The 27,534-nt window shown below is 39.9% G+C and overlaps 1 protein-coding gene across 5 annotated transcripts in view; it reads right to left on the reverse strand.

Moving 5' to 3' along the window:
- The window catches only part of AKAP9 (A-kinase anchoring protein 9), a 142,514-nt gene that overhangs the window by 3,684 nt on the left and 111,296 nt on the right, over positions 1-27,534 (reverse strand). For all 5 annotated transcript variants that reach the window (XM_054991883.1, XM_054991881.1, XM_054991882.1 and 2 more), the window contains 16 exons: positions 26,826-26,972; positions 25,337-25,816; positions 24,643-24,700; positions 22,733-22,854; positions 21,505-21,696; positions 20,177-20,365; positions 18,970-19,114; positions 17,640-17,835; positions 16,846-16,996; positions 12,623-13,291; positions 10,545-10,759; positions 5,430-5,541; positions 4,918-5,094; positions 2,867-3,067; positions 2,199-2,431; positions 1,687-1,772 (listed from right to left, as the gene is read on the reverse strand). In XM_054991883.1, coding sequence (XP_054847858.1) covers positions 1,687-1,772; positions 2,199-2,431; positions 2,867-3,067; positions 4,918-5,094; positions 5,430-5,541; positions 10,545-10,759; positions 12,623-13,291; positions 16,846-16,996; positions 17,640-17,835; positions 18,970-19,114; positions 20,177-20,365; positions 21,505-21,696; positions 22,733-22,854; positions 24,643-24,700; positions 25,337-25,816; positions 26,826-26,972 — 3,373 coding nt within the window. The remainder of the gene's footprint in view (positions 1-1,686; positions 1,773-2,198; positions 2,432-2,866; positions 3,068-4,917; positions 5,095-5,429; positions 5,542-10,544; positions 10,760-12,622; positions 13,292-16,845; positions 16,997-17,639; positions 17,836-18,969; positions 19,115-20,176; positions 20,366-21,504; positions 21,697-22,732; positions 22,855-24,642; positions 24,701-25,336; positions 25,817-26,825; positions 26,973-27,534) is intronic.

Genomic DNA, 27,534 nt, shown 5'->3' on the forward strand with positions numbered 1-27,534 from the left:
ATTCCCAAAGCAGAACTTAATTTATTCAAATGTACACAATAGCCATGAAGGCTGGAAGCTGGTTTTTAAAACTCCAACAGCCTTGACTGGGACCCCACAAGTGAATGTCAAAATAGTAACTGTTTTGCATTGGCCTCCTGGTTCTGCCCTTCAAAACATAACACTGCAGCTTTATGTTTCAACACTGATGATGATAGAACAATGCTAGAAAGTCTTTCAGAAAAATGCAAATTTAGTGTCAGGATTCTATTACAAGACTCAAAAGATTAGCATTATGCTAACAGCACATACATTATTGCAGGAATGGGCAGAAGGTCACTCAGGTGTGATCAGTCACTCCCCAAGCAATTAAAAGCAGCTCTTCGCCCCCTCCACAGTACTGGGCTCATTTTTTATCCTTCCCTTTAAAGCTTCATAGCAGCTGGTTTAATTTTTTATCCCTCCCTTTAAAACTACCACAGCAGCCAGCTTTGCTCCTCTTTCCTTTTTTGTATGAAGAAGCTGGAAGCAAACTGCGCCAATAACAGTGCCAGCTCCCTTTCCTATCTGCCTCTCCTCTTTCTCCTTTGTGTGTGAACGCATGCGTGCACACACACCTTCCTTCAGACTTGTTCTGGAAAGATGTGTGCTATTGCCTCTTTCACCATGCATCAAAACTGCTATTTGTCTCTTCTAAGGAAAACAGAGAAGTATATTTTTCTCCTGCAGGGCAAATTACAGTTTAGGGTGGGGGTAGTGGCTCACTTTGGGAAAGGTTTTCCAACCTCAGCACTGCAGACGAGCTCTGAAAGGCTGCAGTTTTTGTATAAGCTGCCATTTTGTGTCCAGTAACTCTGAAGGCTCTTGAAGAAAAGTAACTCCCTCAAACAGAGTTTTATTGCATATTTGAAAAACCGTAACATCCTTTTTTGCACTTTCCAAAGCACCTTGGCATGGGACGTTATCTAGCTGATGACTGTTCCCCACCAGTTATTATTAATAATAAATCATACAGGTCTGGTTACTATTAATGATACAGGTCCAATTCAAAGAAGTCGGTTGGCTAAAATGTATAGGGTAAAATATACAGTTAAGCCATAACTACTAAGGGATTACAATAGGATAAAATATGGTTCGTATGTCTCGATTACAGATAGCATTATGGGTTGTGCTGAATTGCATCATCAGCTTTTTGTACTGCGAATATAATGTACTGAACAAAGTCTACATCCTAGATATATTTCAGTTCACAATCCACAGACCTTTGTTTTAAAACTGTGATCTTCAATCTTCCAGAACCATTTTAAACCCCATCCTACAAAGTGGGATCAAATATTCTATTTTCTATCTTTGATATATATGTATCTATCTAGATCTGGCCCCTCTCCTTTTTATCTGTTTTGTCCTCCCACCCAGATTTACTTAGATATTTGTACCCCATTTTTTGTGTCCTCACTAGGGACCCACGGCATTCTATAACATCATTCTTCTCTCTTCCATTTCATCCTCACAACCACCCTAGGAGGAAGTGACTTGCCCAAATGGGAATTTGAACCTGAGTTCCCCATGTGCTTGTCCTGGTCTCCCAGGTCCTAGTGCTACAAACATGAGTGCTGTAGGTAAGATCATGGCCCAGTTCTCTGTTGAAACTCTCCAGCTGGAGACTAATGCTTTAGAGAAAGCTACCTTGTTTCTCATTTTACGTACCTGTGTTCTGGCTAAAACCATCTCTGCTGATGCCTATTGAACTATAACCAGTAATTCGATGCCAACGATGAACCAGGAACTTCATTCTGCATTTTAAAACAAGAGGGAAAAATGGTAAAATGCTTCTACTTCTAACATGCTCATTATGCTTCACAGATATGCAGCAGCCAATATGGTAGCCTCTCAAATTAGCAATCTGATTTATGCTGATATTGGTATGATTTTCAGATGATGGGGCTGTTTTGGTGAACCAAAAGGAACTGTAGATAACAAGTGAGTCATACAGAAATGAAACAATCTTTAAAAATCTTGACATTCAGAGGGGGAAAATAGGCATGGTTTACTTTGGCACACTGTTCTGCAATATATGGTTAGTAAATTATAGGAATTTTCTTGCCAAAACTGAACCATACAAACAGTTTGCTTCATTTAGTGAGGAATATTCCATCATTTTACTGCACATGATCATGTTCTTGCGGTTCTCCATTTTACAAGATTGTCATGAACCATACCTTGAAATTGCAATTAGCACTCTAACTGCTGACCGGAACCGTGTGAAACCCTTTGGACGATGTGTAATAATCTCCAGATCTGTGTAGGAAGGCTGTCCACCCATTCTTGCAATGAGAGATAAGGTGGCTTCTTCACACTCCTGAAACCCACCCAGTAAGAGCAGTAAATATTTCTTCTGATATATGAGTGCCTTCCGAAAGCTCTCCGCTCTCAAATACCTGCCATAAATTCTCTGGAATGGAAAGGAAATTAATAGTGATGTAAGAAACAACACAGTATATTAAGCCTAGTATTTGCATGCAGTTCATTTTTCCTATCAGAGTCCAGACTATTTGCAGTTACTGTCCTTCGCAATTATAGCTGGGGTGGGGGAAAGCAGCTCCACATTTCGGCTTTTAACAGGAGAAGATTGTCACCTGCTTATAGGAGCCTTCCTCCTTTGGAATTTTGTCCAAATATAAAATGTTGACATATTCCTTTTATTTATTCCAAAGAAAAATCACAATGAAAAAAATGTTGCACATTTGTCTAAACTGAGCAGCTGTAATAAAGGTATTGCTTTAGGCTCTGAATGTTTCATCTCAGATTAATGATGGAGGTGGGGCACAAGCCTAACCTTTAATGGCAGAAGAAAATGTCCCAAGAAAGTCAATGAAAAACTTCCAACCTTTAAAGCAGCATTTTCTGAATCTGATCCCAGTTCTCTCAGAAAAGCCTCGTTCCTTAACTCTGCTCTCAGTTTGACGAGCTCTGCCTCTGCCTGTTTCAGGGACTGCTGCAGAGTTGATTTCTCTTTGTTCCAGCTCTCTCTTTCTGAAGCAACAAGTGTATCGATACTTCCTCCATTGTACAGTGGTGGTCTAAATGGCTTGCAAAAATTAAAAAAAGAAATCCAAGAAGTAAGCCCCAAATATATTTTAGGCTTCATTACACTGCTTGGTTGGGCTTGTACAAGTATTAGAGAGTATCCTTTCAGAATAAATGGGAGTTCTGCTCACATCAATGAAAGTACTACATCCATGTGCTGGATGACATACATAAAGAGAATCGTCCTTGTAAAGTTCATGGGATTCTTCCCCTATAACTGGGGGTTTAAACATCATGCAAGTTGAGCCCTGTTTGTTTATGTATTTAGAAAATGTTTATACTGCCTTCGGCAGCTTGTCAAATACAAAATAATAAAAACATTAAAAGATATTAATTAAAATCCAGAATTAAAAACACAGCCCAACATATATCATACAACCAAATCATGAGAGTTTAAAATAACACTTTCCCAACTAAAATAGTATAAAAGATCAACCCTTTAATTAAAAGCCTATGTGAATAAAAACATTTTGGCTTGGTGCTTAAAAGTCATCCACTTACATGTGATGGGATGGAAGGCAAGTGGCCACAATATTTGTATGGGTCCAAGTAGTGCACGCTACTCTTCAGGTCAAAATATGCAGGGCTGGATCGAGGGGGGGCAGGGGGGGTAGCTTGCCCCCGGCGCTGCCAAAGATGGGGCGCTGGGCGCGGCTGCCAGCCACTGGGAGCGCGCCGTGGCTTGCCACATGGGAGGCTGAGTGCAGGGTTGGGAGGCCCACGCCTGCCCCGCCAATGGGGCGGCTGGCTTGCTGCGCGTGCAGGATCTCCCAGCCACCTGCGTGGAAAGCTAGCCACCCAGTGCACGACCGCACCACCGCCACCAGCTCTGTGGCACACTGGCGCTGGGGCGGCCAGCTTGCCGTGCAGGCGGCACGGAGCAGGCAAACCGCGCGAGGGCTTCCTAGCCCTGTGCTCAGCCAGCCGCCCCAGTGTATGCCTGCGCCACTGGTTCCACGGCGTCCCGGGTGCTTAGGTGGATGGCTTGCTGCACAGGCGGCACGCCTCCCGCCCCGTGTGATGACATCACAGAAGTGATATTATCACGCAGCGACGGGAGCACACGCACGCTGTGCTCGTGTGCAGAGGGCCAGGCAAGGGTTGCACTGGGCGCCAGCAACCATAGATTCGGCCCTGAAAATATGTTATTGATAACTTTTTCAAAGATGACACATTTGGCCACCACACCGTGCTTTTTCTATAGCTACTCTGATCCTGAAGAATGAGGTACTTTAGAGTACCAAAGGATCTGATTTCTGTTGGCCTTTATGAGGATAATTGAGGCTTTTTTGTTTTAAAGGGCTTTGCATGAAGTTTCACTTGGTTATTTTGTACTTTTTCTTTCAGTGTGTTTTGTGATCTAATATTTTTATTCTAAGATGTTTTAGTGATATGTTTTTAGTTGCCTTGGGTTTCCTAGAGGAAAAGGTGGGATGTAAGTATTTTGAAATAAAAAATAAAACTAAAATTACACTGCTTGGAGGCAGGAAAGGAACTGAGAAGGGTAGGAACTCCCTTCCCCATCGAGGGCAGAGAGAGCAATCTAATTCCTGCTGCCTAGGATGACGGAAAGAAGACATGACAGGGTATCCTCCTCATCTCAAGCAAACATTACTGAACAAAGGGGAGTTATATTTCATTTGGTATTATCACACAAAATGCATGACCCAAAAATGTTTTAGTTAGTCTTGTCAAATAACTAGCCTAAGAAAATTAAGCACGATGGCTTAGTCTCCAAAAGCTACTAAAATACAGGAATCCCAGCATCCTGGGGCTTAAGATCTATAAAATTCCTGTCTAAACAAATGAACACTAAAAGAATAATTTGCATTCAAATAAAAAAATCCATACAGAATCTCCACAGGGTCCTCTGTGCTGGCATCGTCTAAGTTCCTCCTCCAGTTTCATGATGACATTTCTCAAATTGTTCTTTTCCTCACTCAGTCTACTGACAAATCCAGTCAGCTCAGCATTTTGTTTTAGCAACCTTTCAGTCAATGAACTAACTGGTGGTAGCTCTGAATTCAGCTAGAAAGGAAAACGAGCAGTAAGAGAGTAGCTCAGTACAACTCCAGCTTCTAAGGAACAATGCAGCTTTTCGAGAATGTAACAACTTATCGCACTCTTTAAAAATGTAACATGAAATCCAAACCACTGACAAATTAAATTGCTTGTTTTTTTCTTACAACTTTAACAGTGACTTTGAGTTCTTTATAGAACAGGTTTTTAAAGCCTGTTAAGTCATGCTGCATTCAGAATTCTGGCTCCCATATGGCAAATACAGTATGGCTGTGAAATAACTTAATACAACCACATCAGAAATGTCTTGAATAAGCTTAGTTTCCCTTCCTCATTAATCTTACCTCTGTATCCAAGTTGGAGAAGCCAGATAACATTTGCAAAAGCAAGAGAACTTCTTCAATATCATTTTGTATCCCAACAAAGTCTTCATCATCTGTTTTTTCAAACGGCAGCCTGAATAAATCAAAATGCCTGTCATGTAAGGAGCACAACAGCATGTGTACTGGCAGAAATGTAACGCAACAGAAGACTGCTCTATAGCTTTCGATTATCTAATCCATTTTCTCACAAATAATGGAAATACAAGTCTAAAACATGGTTAAATGCTCTAGTACTTTTGTTTTCTACAACAGCGTCTTCTTTAAGCATCATTATTTTTAATTCATTAATTTAAATTACACTAGATCAAGGCCTGGTCTGATTCTTCATCCTTGTAGGTTTTGAGCTCAGTGTTTATTTGATGTGTTGATTTCTGCTAAATAGTTAATATGTCAAAATTGCTTCAAAGAGATGTATCAGCAGATTTATTTTATTTACTTATTTATTTAGAAAATGTGTATGTCATCTCACCCGACCTGATCAAAGTGGCTCACAACAGCAGTAAAAATGATTTAAAAATTGCAGGCAGGATTTAAAAAATCATCTGTGTAAGCTTGGTCAACAGTTATTAAATTTAGGCTAAATCCTGCCTTATCAGGAGCCCTGTGGCGCAGAGTGGTAACCTGCAGTACTAGAGTCCAATCTCTGCTCACAACCTGAGTTCGATCCTGGCGGAAGCTGGGTTCAAGTAGCCAGCTCAAAGTTGACTCAGCCTTCCATCCTTCTGAGGATGGTAAAATGAGTACCCAGTTTCCTGGCAGTAAAGTGTAGATGACTGGGGAAAGGCAATGGCAAACCACCCTGTAAAAGAAGTCTGCCAAGAAAACGTTGTGATGCGACGTCCCCCCATGGGTCAGTAATGACTCGGTACTTGCACCTTTACCCACCTTACCTTCCTTATCAGATTCTTTGTTAACCCTACTGTTACGGCTTTGAGCACTCTCTTTTACTAGTGCTTGTACGCAGTTTTTAGGGGGGGAAATCACTGATGTGGACTTTAACAACAGTAGTATATATAAAGCTTAAGCTTGTATTTCCATATTGGGAAGCTTGAAGAAACAGTGGCTCCCAGACTTAAGCTGGGGGCCAGGTTGCGGGTGATGCAGGGGAGGCAGGTGGGGCATGGCATGGTGGCTGACATGTTGTGGAGGGGCAGGGAATGACCAGGGGCCAGGGGAGCACGCCCAGGCACATCTGGTGCGGGCCCCTAGTCTTGGAAGCTGGCTCCCACCTCATAGCACTTGGCCCATGGCAGCATCCCACTCAGCCTTCCCTTTCATCACAACTTTGGAGTTAGTAGGCTGTGTATTAGGGCACTGGGCACTGATCTGGGGGAAACAGGGCCCTCGGGCTCAGTTTCCCTATTATGGGAGTCCCCATAAGGGATCTGGGGAGTGAGGAATGGCTGGTGCATGCCCAGTCGGGGGCTGTCAGTCCGCCTCAATCCCAGGTGGCAGAGGATGTTTCACACCCACGGGGCATCCCACTGACTGTCATCCCATGGTTCCCTCCTCAGCAGGGGGCTGAGCGGGTGTGTGGGTCATCAGCTTGGCAGGCAGGTCAGCTGATGGTCGGATCTGTGCCCTATGCCATCTTTGCTCCCTGAGCTGTAATCTCAATAAAGTTGTGGCCTTCTTTATCTCCAGCACTGTGTCAGTGTGTTTTTGTTGCCATGCCTCCTCCCCGCTCTCCTCCCCTACTTAGCACTTGCCTGCAACTTGACAGGCAGCATATTTTAACTGAGGCCAAACGAGTTTGTTCTTCCATGTTTTTGGGCTTCACGCTTTTATCTTCATTTACTTGTAGTAATTACTCATTATATCTATCAAAAGCTTTACTCATCATCTCATTTTAATGCGCTCCCCTTAATGGAGTAAACCTCCCACTTTTTTCTCTTGCAAGTTCTGTGCTAAGCCCGGAGCTTCCCTGCCAGTTTTTGTTCTGGCAATTTATTCTTACCATTCTGTAAATTGCCGTTTTAAAACATTCTTTCAGGTAATGGTAGAAAGGTTGCTGAAGCTGCTGCTAAATATATTCCAGCAGCTCTGAGCATCCACGCTGAAATATTGCTGGCTCTAGGACAGCTTTCAATTCTGATCAAATAAATTTATATATAAAATATTTTAAACATTACGTTACTTCGGATGAATTAACACTTTTCTATTAATTTTATATGTTAATATAGTTCTATAGTCTCCTTGTGCAACTGAGATTCAATGGTTACATTTTGGGAGTCCACTAGCCAATGGAATTTTTGGACCGTTTCCTTGAATAAACTGAACTGAGCTCGTCTAATAAAAACAAGTAATACTGATAAAAACTAGCAATAGCAATAAAATCACTAGCATGCCAATAAAACCACATCAGAGAAATGACTAAAATGATTTTTATAAAACAGTCTTCAGGCTAGGAGCAGATAAAAAAACAACTAAAAAAGATGGAACCCCTTAGCTAAAAGCCTGAGTAAAGAGAAATGTGTTGGCTAGGTTCCTAAATGAGAGAAAAATAGGTGCCAGGCAAGCATCAAAGGGGAGGGCATTCCAAAGGCAGTGCCACCATCAAAAAAGCCTTGCCTTGGGTTGCCACGCTCCTTACCTCTGCAGACAGAGGCACAGAGAACAGGACTTGAGAAAAAAAATCTTAACTGGCAGGCTGGACTTTATGTAACTGAGAGGTGTTTTAAGGGCCCTGGGCTCAAATCATGAGATGAGGCCTGGTTATCTAAATTTGGGAACTGTTGAAAAAACTTGTATATTAGAAGGAATGTACTAAAATTTACTAACTTTGTCCGTTTTTATACTCACCACAAGAATACCAGTAGACTATCAGACTGTAATACATAAACTTTGCTTATACGGGACTGTCTCTCACCATACGAGCCCCGGAGGACTCTTCGATCAGGCAGGAAGCATCTTTTAAGGGTCCCTGGCCCTAGGGAGGCCCGCCTGGCGTCGACCAGAGCCAGGGCGTTTTCGGTCCTGGCCCCGGCCTGGTGGAATGCTCCGCCCTACGAGACTAGGACCCGGCAAGATTTGCTAGCATTCCGCCGGGCCTGTTAAGACGGAATTATTCCTCCAGGCATATGACTGACGCCATGCGGTGCCCCCCCCCCCCCGTTGAGGGTTTTTAAAAAAATCATATGCCCTCCTATGCAGATGCTGTTGTCCATACTTGATACTTCATATATTTGCTCTGGAAGAACTGCTGTACAAATATATGAATTTTATATATTTGCATAGTTGTAATTTTAATGATTAGATGTAGTGTTTTTAAAGTTTTAGTGATATTTAATATTTTGTATTTTTGTTATCCGCCCTGAGCCCGCTGAAGCGGGGAGGGCAGAATATAAATGTAATAAATTAAATTAAATTAAATTAAATTATACTGTCGATTAATGAGATTTTATAATGATTGCTGATTCAGTCTGGTGTACCTCTCACTCTGACAACTGCAACATCATCCTCTTTGGTCTTCTGCTGTCATAGCTCAGCCCTCTCAACTCTATCCAGCATTCTGCTATTAAAATAATTCACTTCGTGTTGTATGATGTTTATTCAGGCCACTCATGGTTCTTACCTTCAACGTCTTCCATGGCCTTGCCCTGACCATATCTTATTACATCCCTGCCTATGACCCTCATTGCTCCAGTTCTACCATCCTCAGTCACACAAAGGTCTCCTGTTCCCTCAAGCTCCTCTGCATTTGTTCCTTACTAGAGGTGGGCACAGACCAGAAAAAAAACCTTGGACCACCAGCCTGTGGTCTGTCGATTTTCATGGACCACGAACTTTTCACGGACCAGCCCCATTCACGGACTGGTTCGTTGGTCCATGGTCTATTACTTCCAGCAGCCCTAGCTCCACCCCTTCATACCCAGGGAGCTCAAACTTGCAGAGAATCTTCAGCAGCCTCTCATCCAGCCACTCTCAAAGTTTAGTCAAGTTTCCATTTCAAACATCTGACTTACAGACCCCCAAAGCGGCCACCCCCAGGAAACTTCCAGTAGATACTGGAGTCGCAAATGCCAATTGACTTGCATTGGCTAGCAGCACCAAAAAGTTGCAATGAGGCAAAATCAAACAGAAAAGGATGGGGGAAGAGCCCCCTCACTCACTACACAGACACCTTCCCAGCTGTTGCCTAGGGAATTCATTCTTGCTTCTTGCTCGCAGAGAAGAATGGGAGCTCTCTGGTTGGCAGGCAAAGCTGCTTATCTATGTTTTGAGGGCTAAGATTGGTGTTGCCATGGCTGCAGAATGTCCACCCCTCTGTTGCCTAGGGAATTAATTCTTTCTTCTTGCTCCATAGAGCCAAATGGGAGCTCTCTGCTCGGCAGGCAGAGATGTCTATTAAATTTTTAAGAGCTGCAAAAGGTCTGCAGATATCCTCTTCATTGCCTAGGGAATTGCTAGATCAGTAACAGGATGTCTGGACTCATGGACCACGGACCAATGGACCTTCATGAAAAAGGTGAGTCCCACGAACTGTGTGTTTGTGAACCACGAACGGGGCTGGACCATGCAAAATTTTGGTCCATTTTCCAGACTGTGTCCACCTCTATTCCTTACCTTTTTTACACCTAGAACTCCTCCTACAACACCAGTATGGTTTTGCTTCTCACTTCTTTCAAAATCTTCCTCAAAATCTACCCTTTTCTGTGAAGATCTTGGCAAAACTTCTTTGATTCTCCTCCCCTGCTGAAACCAAATCTCTGTTTATCCCTGGCATCACTTCTCTCCTATTGCAGACAAGATGAAAGATGCATCAGAGTTTTTCACCTAAATGACAAAATGCACAGGCTTCCGATCTGGCACCCAGTACTTCATCATTGCAGTTTTAAGGATATGAATCTCCTACCTGCAGGCTTACAGTCTAAACTAGGCCTAAAACTAATGCTATTGGTTTAGGTGAAGATTAGGGCTCTTGTACTAGTCAGCATGACCGATGAAACTTCAAAGTCTAAGTTGCAATTTGGCACTTGTAAACAAATGACGAACCAAGCCCATAGTTTCTGAAACTTCTGAGAAAAGGTACTAATGTACACATTATTTACTACCAGTAGCAAAAGTTAATCTAACCTGTTGGCTGCTTTGTTAGTCAGAAGTTTCAGTCTGGAAGACACATTTCTTAGCTTCTGTCTGGCAGCCTGCAGATCGTGGGATTCCTTGATAACATCTCCTCCTCCTCCCATGCCAATTAGAGCAGAATAGGACAATTCTTTTGTTTCAGCTACTCCCATTTTTTGCTGGAAGACCCACTTTCTTGTTCTTTCATTAGATGTATCCCAAGTTGCCTGTATCAACAAATATTTAGCAAACACCTTGAATTAATTATGTATGGAAACTTAATTCATATGGGATTAGGTAGTAATTTCACTGAACTGTAAAGCTGAATTTTTCAAAGTTATATTTGTTAATTTTCATGAGGTATGGTACAAGACCATTTGGAAAGAAATTCTCCAGTTGTTGGAGAATTTCTTTAAATTATATCTTTAAATATAGCTCCTTTCATTCATTGTAGGCAGGCTCATTAAAGTCTCATGACTCCATGGGAGACGTGTGTGTGTTTGCATGTGTGCACACATGCATACACAAGACATTTAGCCATGTAGCAATGTTTGGAAGTAATTCAATTCTTGACAACACTATAACTGACTTGGAATAAATTAAACACCTTATATATATATAAATAATGGGTAAGTATCTGCAATAGGGATTTTTAGACTAATTCCTAAAAGTTACCCTCTGGAATCCATTGAGCTAAACTACAAGAGATGAATTACACAAGGATGCTCACGTGAAGGGAGTCGTAATGTTAGCTGGGAAGTTAAGTTTTAAAAGAGATTGGAAGGCTCTGTCAATTTCCCTTCTCTACAGAGCCAGCAAAGATTGCTCCTCAGAGGGTTGATTTCCTCTTCGCCTCCTAGAAGGGGAGGCGAAACTGACAAAGCCTTTGGGAGGCAGAGAGGAAATTAGTAAACCCTCTTAGGAGCGATCTTTGCTGGCTTTGTTGAGAGGGGAAATTGACAAAGCCTTCCGAACTTGTGTAATTCGTCTCTTGTAGCTTAGCTCTTACTGTCAGGACCTGTGCTGAGATTTCTGAACAATTCTTACAAGAAAGAGCCAGTTTTGATCATGTGTAATTATATTTCACCTTCTAGCAAACATCCCCAAAAGCAAACATTAAGAGTTGCTCCTAGCGCATGCAAAGAGTGAGACTTGCTGAGCAACAATCCAAGGCCAACATCAGGCTGTACTTAAGAGGAAAAAGAAGCATCTTCAATACCAAGGTCATTCAAAGTGCATACCACAGGAATTACACTAGTATAAATCATGCAATTTACACAGTGCTATTCAAGGAGAGAAGTGCCAACTATATAGCGCTCTGAGGCCCAAATTGCTACCAACATCAAGGTTTGATTGAACATATTTGGGCAGAACTATAGATAAAAATAGTGACTGATGACTTGCGATTGGCAAAAGGGAAGAGTTATCAGCTCTCTAATTAATTCTGATTAGGAAGGAAGAAGGGGGGGAAGATCGGGAGGGTGTGGAGGAAATTAACTCAGGAACTCCTGGAAGACCTCTTTTGTCCTACGTTTCTGCACATCTCTGGGGTGTGGGGCAGCTAGTCAGCCTCGCCTATGACTCACATTCCAATGATTTTCCCTTCCAGCTGGATTGGGAACTGTTCTGCCTAGCCAGGCAACATGCCATGTGCTTGAAGCACACGAGGAGAGGGCTTTATGATATAGCTATATTCATGAACTTCCCTATTAGTGTTAAGGATATGGTTTGACTGCTAACATTTGCACCAGGTATTGCAGACTCACTTGTAAAAACGCAAAGATGAAAAGTGCCTAGCTCCAGAGCTGCAAGTTAACAAGGTAGTGTTGAGATAAAGAGTGGGAAGAAATTACTAATAGAATGAATTTGCACGTACAAATGTATTATGGTTTCAACACTTCTACCATATTCATTCTAGTTTCAACACTTCCACCACTTTTAGCCTAGCTTATAGATAATGAAGGCTACAAACACTTCCTATAGCTTTTTGGCGCATGAATAAATGAAACATTATTAAAGCAATTATATGAGAACAAGAGATGTGATGAAACTGAAATCAATGTGGCATGTTCTTCTGAAAGCCACCTTACCTCATTTAGATTCTGGCAGGCTGCTGTTTCCACTTTGGTTCCTGCCATTCTGCTCTGCTCCTCTTGCTGCAGTTTTTGGATGGTTTCTTGCAATTTCTTTTCCTCGTGCTGCAGCTGATGAACCTGCTGTCTCTTTTCTCCAAGCTGCCACTGAAGATCTTCCACTTTGGACTCCAGTTCATGAACTTTTTTATGTGCCAAGAGATTAGCTTCTTGTTCATCTTGCAGAGTCTTCCTTTGAATCTGCCTCTCCTTTTCCATCTGCTGCTTCAGCTGAACAGATTCCAATTTATACCGTTCCATCTCACTAACCAACTCCACTATACGGCCATGCTTTTCATCCAGCTGTTTTTGCAGATCTCCAAGTAATTCTTCTGCCGGTTTAAGAGTCCCATTCTGCCTTTTCTGTTCAGCTGCCTGAAGCTGGGCACACAATTCTTTTTCCCTTTCAAGGGCACTGCTTAGCTCAAGAACTCTGAACTTCTCTGATTCTAGCAGTACTTGAAGCTCAGAGTTACAGCTGCGCTCCTGTGACAACTGGGCCGCATTCAAAGTTTCCTGGGATTGAATTTTCTTTTCCAAATCATTTGACAGCTGCTTCTCAAACTCCAAAAATTTATTCAATTCTATCACTTTTTGTTTTTCATTCTCAAGAGAATATTTCAAATCCTTCCATGACCAAGAGAAGACCAGAGAGAGAGAGAGAGAGAGAGAGAGAGAGAGGAACTAAAATCTGTCTCTTGAAATCAACTTATAAGCAGATATTGTCCATGGTAAAACCACTGGTCACATGGTGTTGCTCACTTACAAGGGTTCTAATTCAGGGTCTAATTCATTGACAGCTTCCCTCAACTTCAACATGGAACAACACAATTAGGGCATACTTGTAGCTTCAAGAGCAAAAGGAAAGCAACACATTTCTATATTTCAGATGCCTACTTTCAAAAAATATTGCTAGCACTGATTATGAAATATAAATTTATTTTTGATAATCTACAGAGATCCCAATGGTCACATATTCAGAAAGCAAAGGCATGCTGTGACAGATAAGTAATGTTTTTAAAAACTGCAGTGTGAACCCGAAAAAGATTCAGGTGTCCCGCTTTGGGAATCTTTATGGAACACAACGAAGCTCAAAGCAATTCACTTCATGCAGCTTGCAAGTGGCAAGAAAAGGGTTGCTTTAAACTTCCCACCCCGCTGCTTGTTTCCTCCTCCCATTGGGTGAAGCAAGTGGTGCGGTGTTTGAAAGCATCCCTTTTCATGCCACTTGCAAATGGCACAAAAAGGGGTGCTTTAAATTTCAAATGCCATGCCGCTTGCTTCACTGGATGGGAGGGGGAGGAAGCTCCCCCTTCTATCGAGGGAAGCAAACAGTGCTGTGTTTGAAAGGGCCCCTTTTCAACCCTCCTCCCCCTCCCATCAGGGGGGAAAAAACGGCAGGGCAGGAAGTTTGAAAGCAAGCAGCACTTTTCTTGCTGTTTGCAATGCAAACAGCTAGAAAATTGCTGTGGGAGTGGCTGCTGCTGCTTTTCCCGAAACTTCCTGAAGTGATTTGTATTGGCAATGCCGATTCAGGAATCCCAAATCTTCAGAAACCGGGCACAATTTGGGTTAAAAACCCGAAATGGGAACCCAAAGCGCACATCCCTAATAGTAACTCCATACACTAACAATTTACAGAGGCTTGGGTACACTCCCTACTCTATCGCTCATGATTGGCGCAATTTGGATCAGTCTAACAATCTATATGCAGTTCAAGTGGCAGCGAGATGTTTTCAGTAAGGTGGACTGGTTCTGTGCCAATGAAAATAATCTACATCATAGTGTTTTAAGATGTCAGTGAAACATTATGAGCAGAAAATGACATACAACCTTGATTGTTAACACTCTGTACAGTGAAAAAAAAGTTCATCCGTTATTTGCTTAAATGCAAAGAAATATTTCCTTAAATGAAATTATTGTGAATTTACAAATTATTTTAAAATATTTGTATTTCACTTTTCTCCCCAATGGGACTCAAAATGGCTTACAGCATTGTGCTTTCCTCCTCAGTTTTATCCTCAACCCGGAGCCTAATTCAGGTCAGGCTGAGGGAAACAGTGACTGGCCCCAGGTCGTTCAGTGAGCTTCCATGACCAGAGTGGGCATTCTCCCACATCCTAGTCCAACACTGTGAGCATTATACCACATTGGCTTTGTTTAGTAATGTCTATCCAACAGCAGAAAAATCTTGCCTTTTATGCTGGCTACCCTACTTTAATTAGCCATGCATGATTCATATAACACATACAGGTCAAATAGTTTTATTAGCCCAAGAAGTACAAGGTCATGTTCTTTTGTCAGTTAACTTAGTTGCTACAGTAGACAAGCAAACTGAATCATAGCCTTGCCACTAGATGACGGGAAATTATTTGACATGGGTAACAGAGAACTTTAGACTTTCCTTGTCTTTAGTAAACAGATTTATATTAACAATCCTGTCTCCTATAAAACTGAATAAAATAAATACCACTAAAACTGAACCCATATAGTTTCATCTATACTTCAAGAACAGGCTCTTCAAGAACTGCCTCTTTCAGTGGCAATTCCATGAATGTAAGCAGCTTCATATAATGTGAATCCTTAAGCTACAAAATCTATGGTTCTGATTATTTAGACTATAAATGATGTAAATAAATAATCAGAACCATAGATTTTGTAGCTTAAGGATTCCTCCTTAACCTTTCTCACTAAGACTCAATGTGGATTACACAGTGGGAATCAGTACAGTCAATACCAAAGACTTTTCAATAAACGTGTAATGGGTATATATGCAAAATTTGCAGGTTAAAAAACAGCAGAAATCCAATACAGAGTTGATGAAATGTTGAAACAGAGCATAAGCAATCCTATAACTAAACATATTAAACAACACAGGAACTGCCCAGTAAGATCATACCTATAGCAATATTAGTGAACTCTATGGTTCCTCAATATTTACAGCAATAGTCTGTGGTCCCGCTTTATCTCTTTACTGAGGGGTTTCCTATCCCTTTACTGATGGCTCTCTTGAGACCACTTCCTGACATACACAGCCCTCCTATCTGAGTAAAAAGCCCTTTTGAATAATTTAGTTTTTGCATCATTTGAGAAAGGCCAGGAGAATGGGAGCTTTCCTAACCTCCTCAGGTAGACCATTCCATAAAGGGGACCACTAAAGAGAAGACATGTGTATATGCAGCTGTTGATTCTGCCCATGTGTGAGGTGGCACCTGCAGAAGGACCTGTTCATATGAGCAAAGCTGCCATGATGGAATACAGGGAGATAGGCGGTCCTGTAGATATGATGGACCAAAGCCATGAAGAGCTTTGTAGGTGATAGCCAATACCTTGAATTGGTCGTAACTGATAGGTAGCCAATGGAGTGACTATAGAATCGGAGTGCTATTCATGGTCCTCCTAGCTCCAGATAATAGACAAGCTGCAGCATTCTGCACCAACTGGAATCACCAAGTTAATTTAGAGGGAAGACCTATATACAGTGTGTTAGAGTAATCAACTCTTGATGTTACCATGGCATGGATCCTGGCGGCCAGACTGACTATGTCAAGGTAGGGGGATGGACTGAGTTTGTGAAAAGTATTTTTTGCAGCTACCTTAATTTGCTTTTCTAGCAGTAGTGCTAGATCCAGTATAACCCCTAGGCTCTTAACTGAGTCTGTGAGGGTCAGATGAAATACGTCCATGTCCTCCAAGATCTCTGGCTTCCCAACCACCGTCACTTCTGTCTTGTCTGGGTTCAATTTGTTTTCTTTCAGTCATTTCACAACATCCATCAGACAGTGACCTAAGATCTCTACTGCATCCCATGTCTATTTGGATAGTGAAATATAGAGCTGGGTGTCATCTGCATATTGATGGCATCCAATTCCATAGATATGAATAAATTCTTCTAAAGGCTTTCATACAGGTTTAATTTAGAAAATAAAATGCCCTTCTGAAGAGTCTTTAAATAACTTAACAGTTTTTAAAAACAGATATCAGTCAGAAGTTAAAACTGTTGGGCATGACTCGTAAATAGTGCATTTTAAGGCAGCAGTCACAATCGTGGTACTCTACAGTGCACGGGATATTCTTTTTAGAAAACACACAGAAGGATGAAAAAGTAGAGATATAAAATTGGGATCTCTGTTACTACAGTCTGCACAATCAGAGGTTTTTAAAAAGCCACTATTGATTACCTCTAGCTCTTCTCTTCCTCGTCCCTCGCTGCGTTCCATTTTAGCCTTCTCCTTCTCCAGTGCCCACTGAAGCTCTCTTGACTTCTTCTGTTCACTTGCCATTGTATCTTTTAGCATATCTAGTTCAGCTGTTTTTACTTTAAGCTCATTTCTAACAGAAATCAAGAGAAGGTTCCCCATTAGATCATTGTTTGAAAAAAAAGTAACTATCACAAGAGAAATCATTTACATTTGAAAAAATACAGAGTACGAGACTAACACAGGCTTCTCAAAACTTGCATTTGCCACTTTAAAGTAATGTGAAGGTGGATTTTTCTATGGGAGCATCAAAGGATGCTAAAACCATTCCCTGCCTACCAATTTTACTCTCTCTACTCTTCCTGTACAGTAAAGATGGGATTGGGAACATGCACTTGCCCAATTAACACACAGCTCTGTCCTGTATAATTTTTTCTCTTAAGTATCAGGCAAAAATTAGGCAGATCAGCAATTCTAATTAAAAATAATCAACCTTTCCATACCAATTCAGCTGCCACAGGAATTTTCTGCTGCTACTCCTGAAGAAATTGTTCTGCCTTTCTATTGCACTGACAAAGTTAACAAGCAGCAACTGAAGTTCTTTCTAATGCTATGGTTAAAACCAAAAGAAGAAATAAAAACAAGTTTTATATATATATATTTTTAAATGCTGATTTTAAGGACCAGGTAAAATTCTCTTCTTATAACTTGATATTACCACAGGATATATAAGAAGTCCTAAAATATCTGTAGAAAACCATCACTGGAAACCTCACCTGATAGCTTCCAAATCTCTTAAGTGCTTGTGCTGGGCTTTAAGCGTTGTCTCCAGTTCTAGTTTTGCTTGTCCAAGTCCATTCTTTAACTCAGCAACCATCATCCTCTCGGAATTCAGTTGCTCCTGAAGTTCAGCTGATTTGTCCTTTGTGCTACTGAGCTCCATTTGCATCTCCATGTTGCCCCCCAGCAACTCTATAGAGAATTTATAGTTAACTGGTGAGGATCTTTTTGCAAACATCAATCCTACATGATGAAAGGAAGCCCTGAGCAGAGGGCCAGCACTTGTAGATCACATTCCTTCACGAGTGAATTAATCACATGGTAAAGACTGGCTTACTTAGGAATCCCTTTAGACCAAGCTAGGCCTGCACTTGTTGCAAGTGACTTAGATCTTACCTAGCACAAGGGAAGCAGCATTTACAGAAGAAGCAAATTTTCCATCCTCTCTCTCTTCTTCCTCCAGTGGCACTGGCTACTGGGTGCTGATGTGCTGTCTCCCCTGATATTTTCCCCCTGGAGATTGGGGAAACCCCACAAACAGGGTGGAGTGAAGTAGGGGGTCTGCAAACCTTCTGCCAACAAAAACATGCAGTATTCTGTGCAGGGGAAGCAGCCAAAAGGGGAAAATATCTCTCCCCCCAGTACTATTTGGGGTCAGGAAAAGGAGTGGAGGGGCAGGCAAGAGCCCCCCACATTGCAGTTCCCACTTCTTTAAACAGTCTCCATAGCTGCTTGGTGAAAGTGGGGCTAGAGTTGAGTTCAGGTTCCTTGGAATTGACTTTTTAAAAAATATGACATCTAGTTTTGCCCTCAGTCTCTCCTAGCCCTTCCACCTAGAATCATAGAATCTGGTATCATTTAATTAGAAATATTAGGAATTCAGTTTCACACATGCTCAGGCTGCTCAACATTAGGCTCTGACCCAAGGCCCTGACATTATTAGCACTGAGTTATTCCTGAAATTTTCCTGACTAGGCAAATGAGCTCTGGCAATATGATAATGTTTGTCTTAAACTGAATTCCACTACTTGTCTATTGAACTCAATACTTTCTACTCATGGCAATGGCAACAGCTGTACAAGGTCTCAGATCTTTCCCAGATATTCTACTTGATACACTTAATAAGAATGTGATGATTGCAATGTAAAAGACATTATGAATGTGATAAACTGAATGTAAAAATGAGTACATCCTTGTGTTATGCTATTAACTTGTATATACTGAAAACGATGCACAGTTACTCATGATAAAGCATTGTTATATAGTGAATCCTAGAAAGGCAGTCACAATCTGAAGGATTCTGCATAGTATAACAACCCAAGTTACCTTGACATTTTGGCTCAATTTCGACTTCCCTCTTCGGATCAGTTTTTCTGTTGTTCAGTTGGGCATGTAACCGTTTGACTTCCATTAACAAACTTATCCTGTCTGCATTCTGAATGCAGTCCACAGCAGTTCTCTGATATGTATCCTGTTATAAATAAAAACCAGAAATGAATACTTAATCAGTAAGCAATGACCCAGATTATTTTTAAAATATATTCAATATTCACAAAGAAGAATATATTATCTTAGGAAACTTACATTATCTTGGGTTACTTATGTAATTGATTACAGAGACTACCAACAATAATAGCTCAAAACGTGTTGATTTTCATCAACATTGACAGTAAAGGTTTAGACATTTTATTTGCAGATTTTTTAAAAAAAATGTTCTTTAGCAGCAGGTACTCATTTGTAGTTAAAATGTGTTTCACTGAGATAATCAAGAAATTTTTAAAATATTTATTTTATTTATACCCCGCCTTTCTCCCCAGTGAGGACCCAAAGCAGCTTAAATCACTCTCTTCTCCTCTATTTTCTCTTCACGACAAAACCTGTGAAATAGGTTAGGCTAAGAGTTTGTTACTGGCACAAGGTCATCCAGTGAGCTTCCACGGCAGAATGGGTAACTGAACTTGGATTGTGCAGATGCTACACCACACTGACAAAAATAAATTTGCACTTCTGATGGGAATAAAAAGACTCAGATACCCATAAAAGCAATAAAATAACAACACATGTTTAGCATTCATTCTGAGGGTCATTCATATTTTACAATTTCAAGCAATACACTAAATACTTTCAGAAGTCATGCTATAGAAATTCTTCCCTTGGTGCACTTTTGGATGTTTCACTGACAGGTAAGTAAGATAAATGACATGATTAAAACAAAATATTCAAAGAAGCATTGATGCTTTTTTATGTACCTTCTAACAGCTTGAAAATTCTGATGCCACTTGAGCATCAGATTGTTATCTCCAGCTCCCTCTGGTTATTTTACTGATTTTGTTGGGCAGTTACTCTGTTAATTTCCATAGTTATGGTTAGTATTTTTAGAATGTTTTTTGATGGTTTTATTTTAGTAACAAATATAATTTGCTATATTTTAAGCTACTATTTTTATCTGCCTTAGATTAAGCTAAGATAAAAATTCTTTAAAGAATTTTTCAAGAATTAAAGATTTACCCGGAGAGAATCATCAGAACCTCACCTGTTCTTGAAGCCTCTTTTCTAGCTGACCCATTAGTGCCGGTACATCCCGGGTGCCTCCTTCAGCCAGTTCTGTTTGAAATGCTGCTAGAAGAACATCCTTTTCCCTTTGGAAGACTTGTTGAACAGCAAACAAGAGTTCAGATCGCCAATCTGAGATGCCTCCAGACGATTCAGATCCTGAATAAAGCTACAATGGCATGGACGTAGTCAAGTAGTGATGCTAATCATCGGAAGCAGGTTGGATCCCACCAGTTTTTCTGTCTGAACTCTTCCAATATCCCTACTTTCTGCACCGTGCAGCTTATCACCACTTGGGTCCCACGAACCCCAGCAAAGCCTTTTTGATTATTAAAGATGCCTGCATCTTTCACCAGTGGCAAAGCTGATAGGCTACATCCCATCTTTTTTTAGCAGATGAATCATCTGGATTTTCATTTGTTAATGATATTTAAATAAATAAATAGCCAGTTTAGTGTAGTTGTTAAGAGCAGTAGGACTTGAATCTGGAGAACCAGGTTTGATTCCCCACTCCTCTGCTTGAAGCCAGCTGGGTGACCTTGGGTCAGTCACAGCTTCTCGGAGCTCTCTCAGCCCCACCTACCTCGTAGGATGATTGTCATAAGGATAATAACAACACACTTCATAAACCACTCTGAGTGGGGGTTAAGTTGTTCTGAAGGGCAGTACAGAAATCAAATGTTGCTGTTGTTATATTGTAAACTTAAGACTTGTGCTTTTTCAGGATACAGTGTCTCAGAAGAGTAAAACACTGCCAGTCTTAGACAGAACTTAAGAATTTGGAACATAGGATTATTCCCCAAAACATTAAAATATGAGACCCAAGTGACTTCAAAACTGAATTAATTCAAACTACTGGGCGAATCTAAAGAATGCTGCAATCTAATTAAACTTTGATTGATCAATATACTGATTCTATTTTACTTCTCTATGTTTAAACACCTTTCAGTGTTCAGGAAGTAATAAAACGAACAGTTAGAAAGACAGCTTTGCTTATTCATGTATGAAACAACATCAATAATGATCCTGAGATAAAAGGCCAATTTATTAATATTTGTTGTAGATACAAGTAGGGAATATGAATAATGACTTCTGATCCCATAGAATGGTCCAGATAAAAAGAAAGCTTCATTTAATATTTTGGAAACGAAATTTCTCTTTAATACCCGTGTTATTTTTATCATTCATTTTAAGCTGCAAACAGGTTTGAAATTTGTTATCTAGAAATAAGGAAATTTGGGGGGGGGGGTGGAGATTTAGAGGAGCAAAAAAAGAAAAAGCAGAAAACAGTTTTGAATATATAATTACCTCTGGATCCCTATGAACCTGCATTTTAGCAATTAAATCCTTCAAAGATGAAACAGTGCTCAAGAATGCCTTGCGTTCTTGCAGCCAGTATTCTGTCCCTTGCTTAAGGGAAGGCACATCACTGTCACTGTATGGAAATTCTGTGAGAGAGAGCACCTGTATACCTTCGTGATGAACAGCTCTCAGCAACCCCTATTTAAAAAAAGCCTTTTAAAAATCATGTCATTTTATTGTTTTTCATTTTAAGTACCTCCTCTCATTATACTCCTGTATAAATCAAAGGAATTGCTATTTATTTAGAAACCACTTTTATATTTTAAAAAAATACTAAAACACTGTTTTTAATAATTAAAAACAACTATAATAAAACATAAGACAGCCCAAACCAAAAATACTAACTAAAGACACTCGATAAAAACCTGAGAACTGGATCTTTGGAAAAGCTCACAGAAGAAGTTGGCAAAGTAGATTTTTTTCTGCTTCTCCTTCCTGCAGTAATTTGCTCTTTGTCCCCCAAACCCAATCCTCTATGAGAGTAGTGGGCCTGTTATGAACAAAATGTACCACAGTTTGAAGAGCAGCAGAGTATGAAGATCAGCCACGAGCTCTTCTCTTCTCTGCTAGTGACCTACCAGTGAGCACTCCCTGGTTGTGACAGATCTCTGAGAGGATTTGGGGGGAAATATACAATGGATAGTTATAATGTCAGGTAAAATTTTAATACACGTGAATGATTCACTGTTTTCTTGGCTTTGATCCTTAAGACCTCCAGTTTTGTTTTGTTTTGTATCAATGGAAAATAAAGCACAGTAATAGCAACTGTTTAAAACAGAAGTCAGTTGTAACAAGCCATATCTTCCTAATTGGAGATATCTAAAGTTATATAGCAGATGATTAGCAGGTGTAACTTTGCCAGGCTAAATGTTTCCTTAACTACAAGCAACGCCCCAACAGCCCTCCTCTCCGTAACAAATGACATTTCACAGTAATGAAATTAAAATGGTAAGCTGTCACATACACAATGGCAATCTTGGCTTCAAAGAATATTTAACCATGATCACAGAAATAGGCCATATGAATGGTCAAAAGGCTGCCATGCCGACCCATACAGATACACACCATGAACATCAATCCATAAATATAACTGTACCTCAACAACAGATGTTGCAAGGGTCCCTGAGGAGAATTACTTTGCTTTATACTTAAAAGCCAAACTGCTTTGATTTACCTTTATTTTCTTTGGAAGGAAATCCGCTGAAGTTTCACCTTCGTCTCCTATTTCTTCTGATACTGTATCTGATCCTTGACTAGGTGCAAGATATACTCCTTGGCTCCAGTCTGAACTAGAATCTAAAATAAATGATCAAGCTGTGTTATCATGAAGTCTGACAATCACAATCAAAACAGACTCAACTTATACCACTGTCCCAAAGATTAAATAATGCATTGCTTTTTAAGCCTAGAAAAAAACCTAGAAGATATTTTAATCAGTCTTTCCATAATTCATAGCTATTATATTCTTTTATTGTTATAGGAGCTTCCTTAATCTCTGTCAAAAATATTGAATCTATATAATGAGATAATCCTTCTTGCAACAGCCTCTACGCATAGGGGATTTTCCCTTGTGGGATTAAAATTGGTGGAACAAGTATCTCGGGTTGTACATGAAAATTGCATCTGAACAGACTGTGGGCTCTTCCTGGTATTTGAACCACAAGGATCAGATCTGGTTTGGGCTTCTGTAATTCTGCACATGGAGATGTCAAACCGAAGTAGTGCCCGTTTTTTCCCCCCCAGCACTTAGGAAAATGCGCTGTTCTTGATCGCGGGCTTTCTGAGAGATGTTGACAATGTCAGTGTTTTCATTAGTGTAGGCATCTCCTTTTTTTTTGCACATTTGTTAGGTTTTTTTGCATATTTGTTATGACATTAGGATGTTATAGGGATGCTATGCTGTTCTAATTGGGATATTTTAAATTTTTACTACCCAGAGGTTCAGTTTCATGGCTGGATAATCTCAATAACATGTTCACAATGAGCCTATTAGGAATGACTGAGTGAGGACATCAGAGAATCATGCAGTCCCCATAAATGCCATGTTTAGAAACTTGTGAGAAATGTAAGTTCAGGAGTAGACAGAGTGCACTGAACTTTCTTGAAGTTACCTTCAATTTGGATAATTTTTTTGAAGAAAATTGTTTGCAATGTACCAATGTTATAACATTATTGTTATAGAGTAAAAAAGGGCATTAGAAAAGTGGTTGGACATTGGCATTCAGACAATTGGTGCACAGAGAAATAAAGAGGAGGGTGAAAAGCCAGGCAGGACTTGCACTGAAGAAAAAATTCTGTACATTAAAAAAAAGCATCTTAATTCCACTTAAAAGAAATTGGGGTATGTGCAAAGGGGAAAAACCCAATTCTGCAGCAGATGCAGCTTTTCACTGTGTGGAACTTGGAATAGTAAATGAAGTAATTTGAACACTGAAGTAATGTAATTTGACCAGGCAGAATACCCCTGTGTGAACAGACAGGGACAAATTCAATCTGCTTCTCAGAAATAAAGAAAATCTAGCTAGTAAATAAAAGGGATGTCTTGTTTATATTGTAAATATTTATGCTGGAAAATTCAGAGCATGAAGAATAAAAGATTCAAATTTTACAAATTTTAGAAAGATAGTAGCTTATATACAAATCTACAACAGTGAGACAGTTGATCACCAACAGCATCTATTTGATATATTTTAGAAAAGGATAAAGTACAGGTTATACATCAGCAGAAGGAAGCCAACCACAGAAGTAACAGGACTTGTTAGATGGTAAAGATGTGAAAGGAGTACTGAAGGAGAAGTACTGCAGAGACTCTAAAGGAATCCTTTGCATCGGCCTTCGCTCGCTGTGGAAGATACTAGAGACTGCTAGTTTGATATTTTATGTTATACCATCACACCATATGCTATATACTTAGCTGCAATGCTCAGCACACTTAGAAATCTCAGTGAAATTAGTGCAACTTCTAAGCAAACATGTTTAAAATTAGTTCATTAAGCTAAATGAATACACAATTTTTCCCTGTTATATATAAATAAGAATGTATAGTACTCTTGTAGAAAATAAGAAACAATAATATTCTCTTACCACTAGAGCACCCATCTCTGACATTAGAAGATATAGATTGTGCTAAACAAGGAATCTCCTAAAATTTGAAGAGACAAGGTTAAAAATACAACACTATATAACAGGGTTTCTGTGAACACAAATATCCTCCACTTTGTACATGTTACCTTCTAATAGCTGCAACTTTTATGCTCAAGCTATATACCAATCACAGTGGTAGTTATCATAAAAATTTGGTACTCTTCCCATTGGTGCACAAGTACTGTATGTACCTAAAGCTGATTATATAGCATTAATGTTGAAGTTAGCATATTACAGGAGAAAGCATATCAATTCTCAGCCTAACAAAATGAGCAACAGACTTGCTATGTATTAGAATACTGAATTTCAGGCTATGGTTTGGATTGAACTAGCTTTCCTGCTGGTGGGGAAAAAAAGGGAAGCGTCCTTTATGATGACCAAAAACATGCATACAGGGCATGAGACACGAGACAGGGGGGCTGAGGTATAGAGAGGAATTAGGTGAGATTGAGCAAAAAAGCTAGCTGAATCCAACCCAGCGTACAGCCTTATGTATTTTTGTAATGCTATACCTGATTAATTAATGTCAAATATGCATTTACCATCGCTCGTTGTTGTCAGTACTGATGTTTAACTGTACTTCTAAAGTAATAACATTTTTTAAAAAACAGAGTGTTGTGACATTAGTACACACCTCTTTATCCCTCAGGGCTTCTATGACAGCCTTCAAAGAATTGCATTCTTCAGTTAATTCCTGTACTAAAAGAAACTGTTCTCTTTTCAAAGCTTCTGATTCTGAAATATGTCGGGTTTCCATATCCATTATTTCGGCCGCATGTAGTTCTTGCATTTGATCAATTTTTTCACTGAATTCCCTTATGATTTCTGTAACTTCCTCTGATGAACATCCATTTTGCAAATCAATCTGGATTTCTTCATTTTTGGTAAGGAGCTGCAATGTTTGGTTACCGCTATTGATATGAACCGTTTTGTCAGTTTGACATGATGCATGTGTTCTGTTGATAGCAGGTTTCTCTTTGGTACCTACTCTTTCCAATTTGTTAGCGTTCTCTTCCTTTTGCACATAAGCTGCAAGTTTCTCTTCCACTTGAGAAAGTTTTTCCCTTGCTTGCTTTAGTTCTTCCTGAAGATGAATCACACTTGTTTCTTTTACCTACATGCAATAGAAGAATAGGAATTGAGGGTGCATCTTTTTAAAAAGCAGCATTAATAAATAGCATAAGCATGAGAACTATATGCAGCAATTAAAACTTTTTGTGGTCTATTGCCTCTGCCTTGACCTAAATCAACATGCTAGTTAACTTTGTGAGCCAGATTTGATTGTTCAGAATACACTGCAAGCTTATGGTGCAATATGTAAGGCATGGATTTTTTAAATTTTCCAATATCTCCAAAGTTTTAACAGACTGTGGTTTGTGAATTTAGATGTCACAACAAACTACAGTTTGCACAAACTATGCTTAAGAAACCAACTACAGACCTTACTTGAAATCCTTATTTGGTGCTGGCCAACAAGCCCTACTTTGTTCCACTGTCTGGTCAGATAAGCTGTGATAAACTGTGCAGTAAGATAAACTGTGACTGTTTATCATGATGTCTGAAGAAGTTCATATAGTTCTCTCAGCATCTATACATAACCTCAGAAAGTTCTCATATTCATGCTCTATGTATTCTACAGGAATAAATGAGCTGGTTCAAGTAGATTTAAGAATCATAAGAGCTTAGCAGCAATGGAGAGATGTGAGTCAGGAGAGGGAAAATGAAAAAGGGATCTTTTACTCCAACATAAATAAATTAGCATTGCCCCTTACAGCCTCCTGTCTACAGAGATGGCAGTACACGGAAAAGAATTCTCCTGCAGAGGCAGAACACAGGAAGCAAACAAACAGGGTTTTATGCTCACCCTGTATCTTATTTATGTCTAGTAGACTAATCAGAAGTTGCTGCATAATCTGTGATTTGTTATGATGACTCTATGTAGCTAACACCTGAAAGGTAGGAATGACGACTTCTTTGGGAAATTGATAGCATAGCTACACAAAACTCAAGGCTATATAAAAACTAAGTTTTTACCAAGTCCAAACATACCGTTATGAAATTCAAGGACCCCAAGCAATCTTCAGTGAACAATGAGACATATATGGCAAATATTTCATTCTTACTGTTAATTCCTCTTTCAGTTTCTCTACTTTCTCTCTGCAACTGTTCAGTTCTTCCTTAGCAGCAGCAGACTCAGCTCTAACTTTTTCTAGTTCATGATCATCAGCTAGTAAACTTCTTTGCTTGTTTTCTCTCTGTTCTGGGACCACCTACATGCCAAGACAAAAGAAAAATGTTCTTTATAACCTAAGCTATAGGACAGAACTTTAAGTGGTTCACACAGCTTGCACTCTAATAAAACAACCTATCAGAATGCAGTAAAAATGGCATGATTTTCAAGTCAAATGGCATCTCTATCTTAGAACTTCTATGTTCATAAAAGTGCTGTCACATACTCAGAATATAGTCTTTGAAAAACCCTGCAACATGAATTGCAGAGCAAATCCAAAATCACACCACTAAGGAAGCATGTACCCCCAACCACAACCCTGCTTTCTTCATATCTGAGCAGACAGATTCATGTAAACATATGAAGATTCTCCCCACCCCAATCACTTCTAATTTGGCAAACAGTTTAATTAAGAAAAAATGTTGCCTACCTTTTCCCCTACTAAGACAAACTACTGTGGAATGATTTTTCCTGAGGACATGTGAGTGGATGGATTAAGCCCCCCCCCCCCCCACAAATTACCCCTTCTCCCCAGGGCTGCTTTTCAGGAAAATTAAAAATGAGACATCTTCAGGAATGAAGCAAGTGTAGCATTCCCTTTT

This window comes from Eublepharis macularius, chromosome 11 (genome assembly GCF_028583425.1).
Source record: "Eublepharis macularius isolate TG4126 chromosome 11, MPM_Emac_v1.0, whole genome shotgun sequence".
Taxonomy (NCBI): Eukaryota; Metazoa; Chordata; class Lepidosauria; order Squamata; family Eublepharidae; genus Eublepharis; species Eublepharis macularius.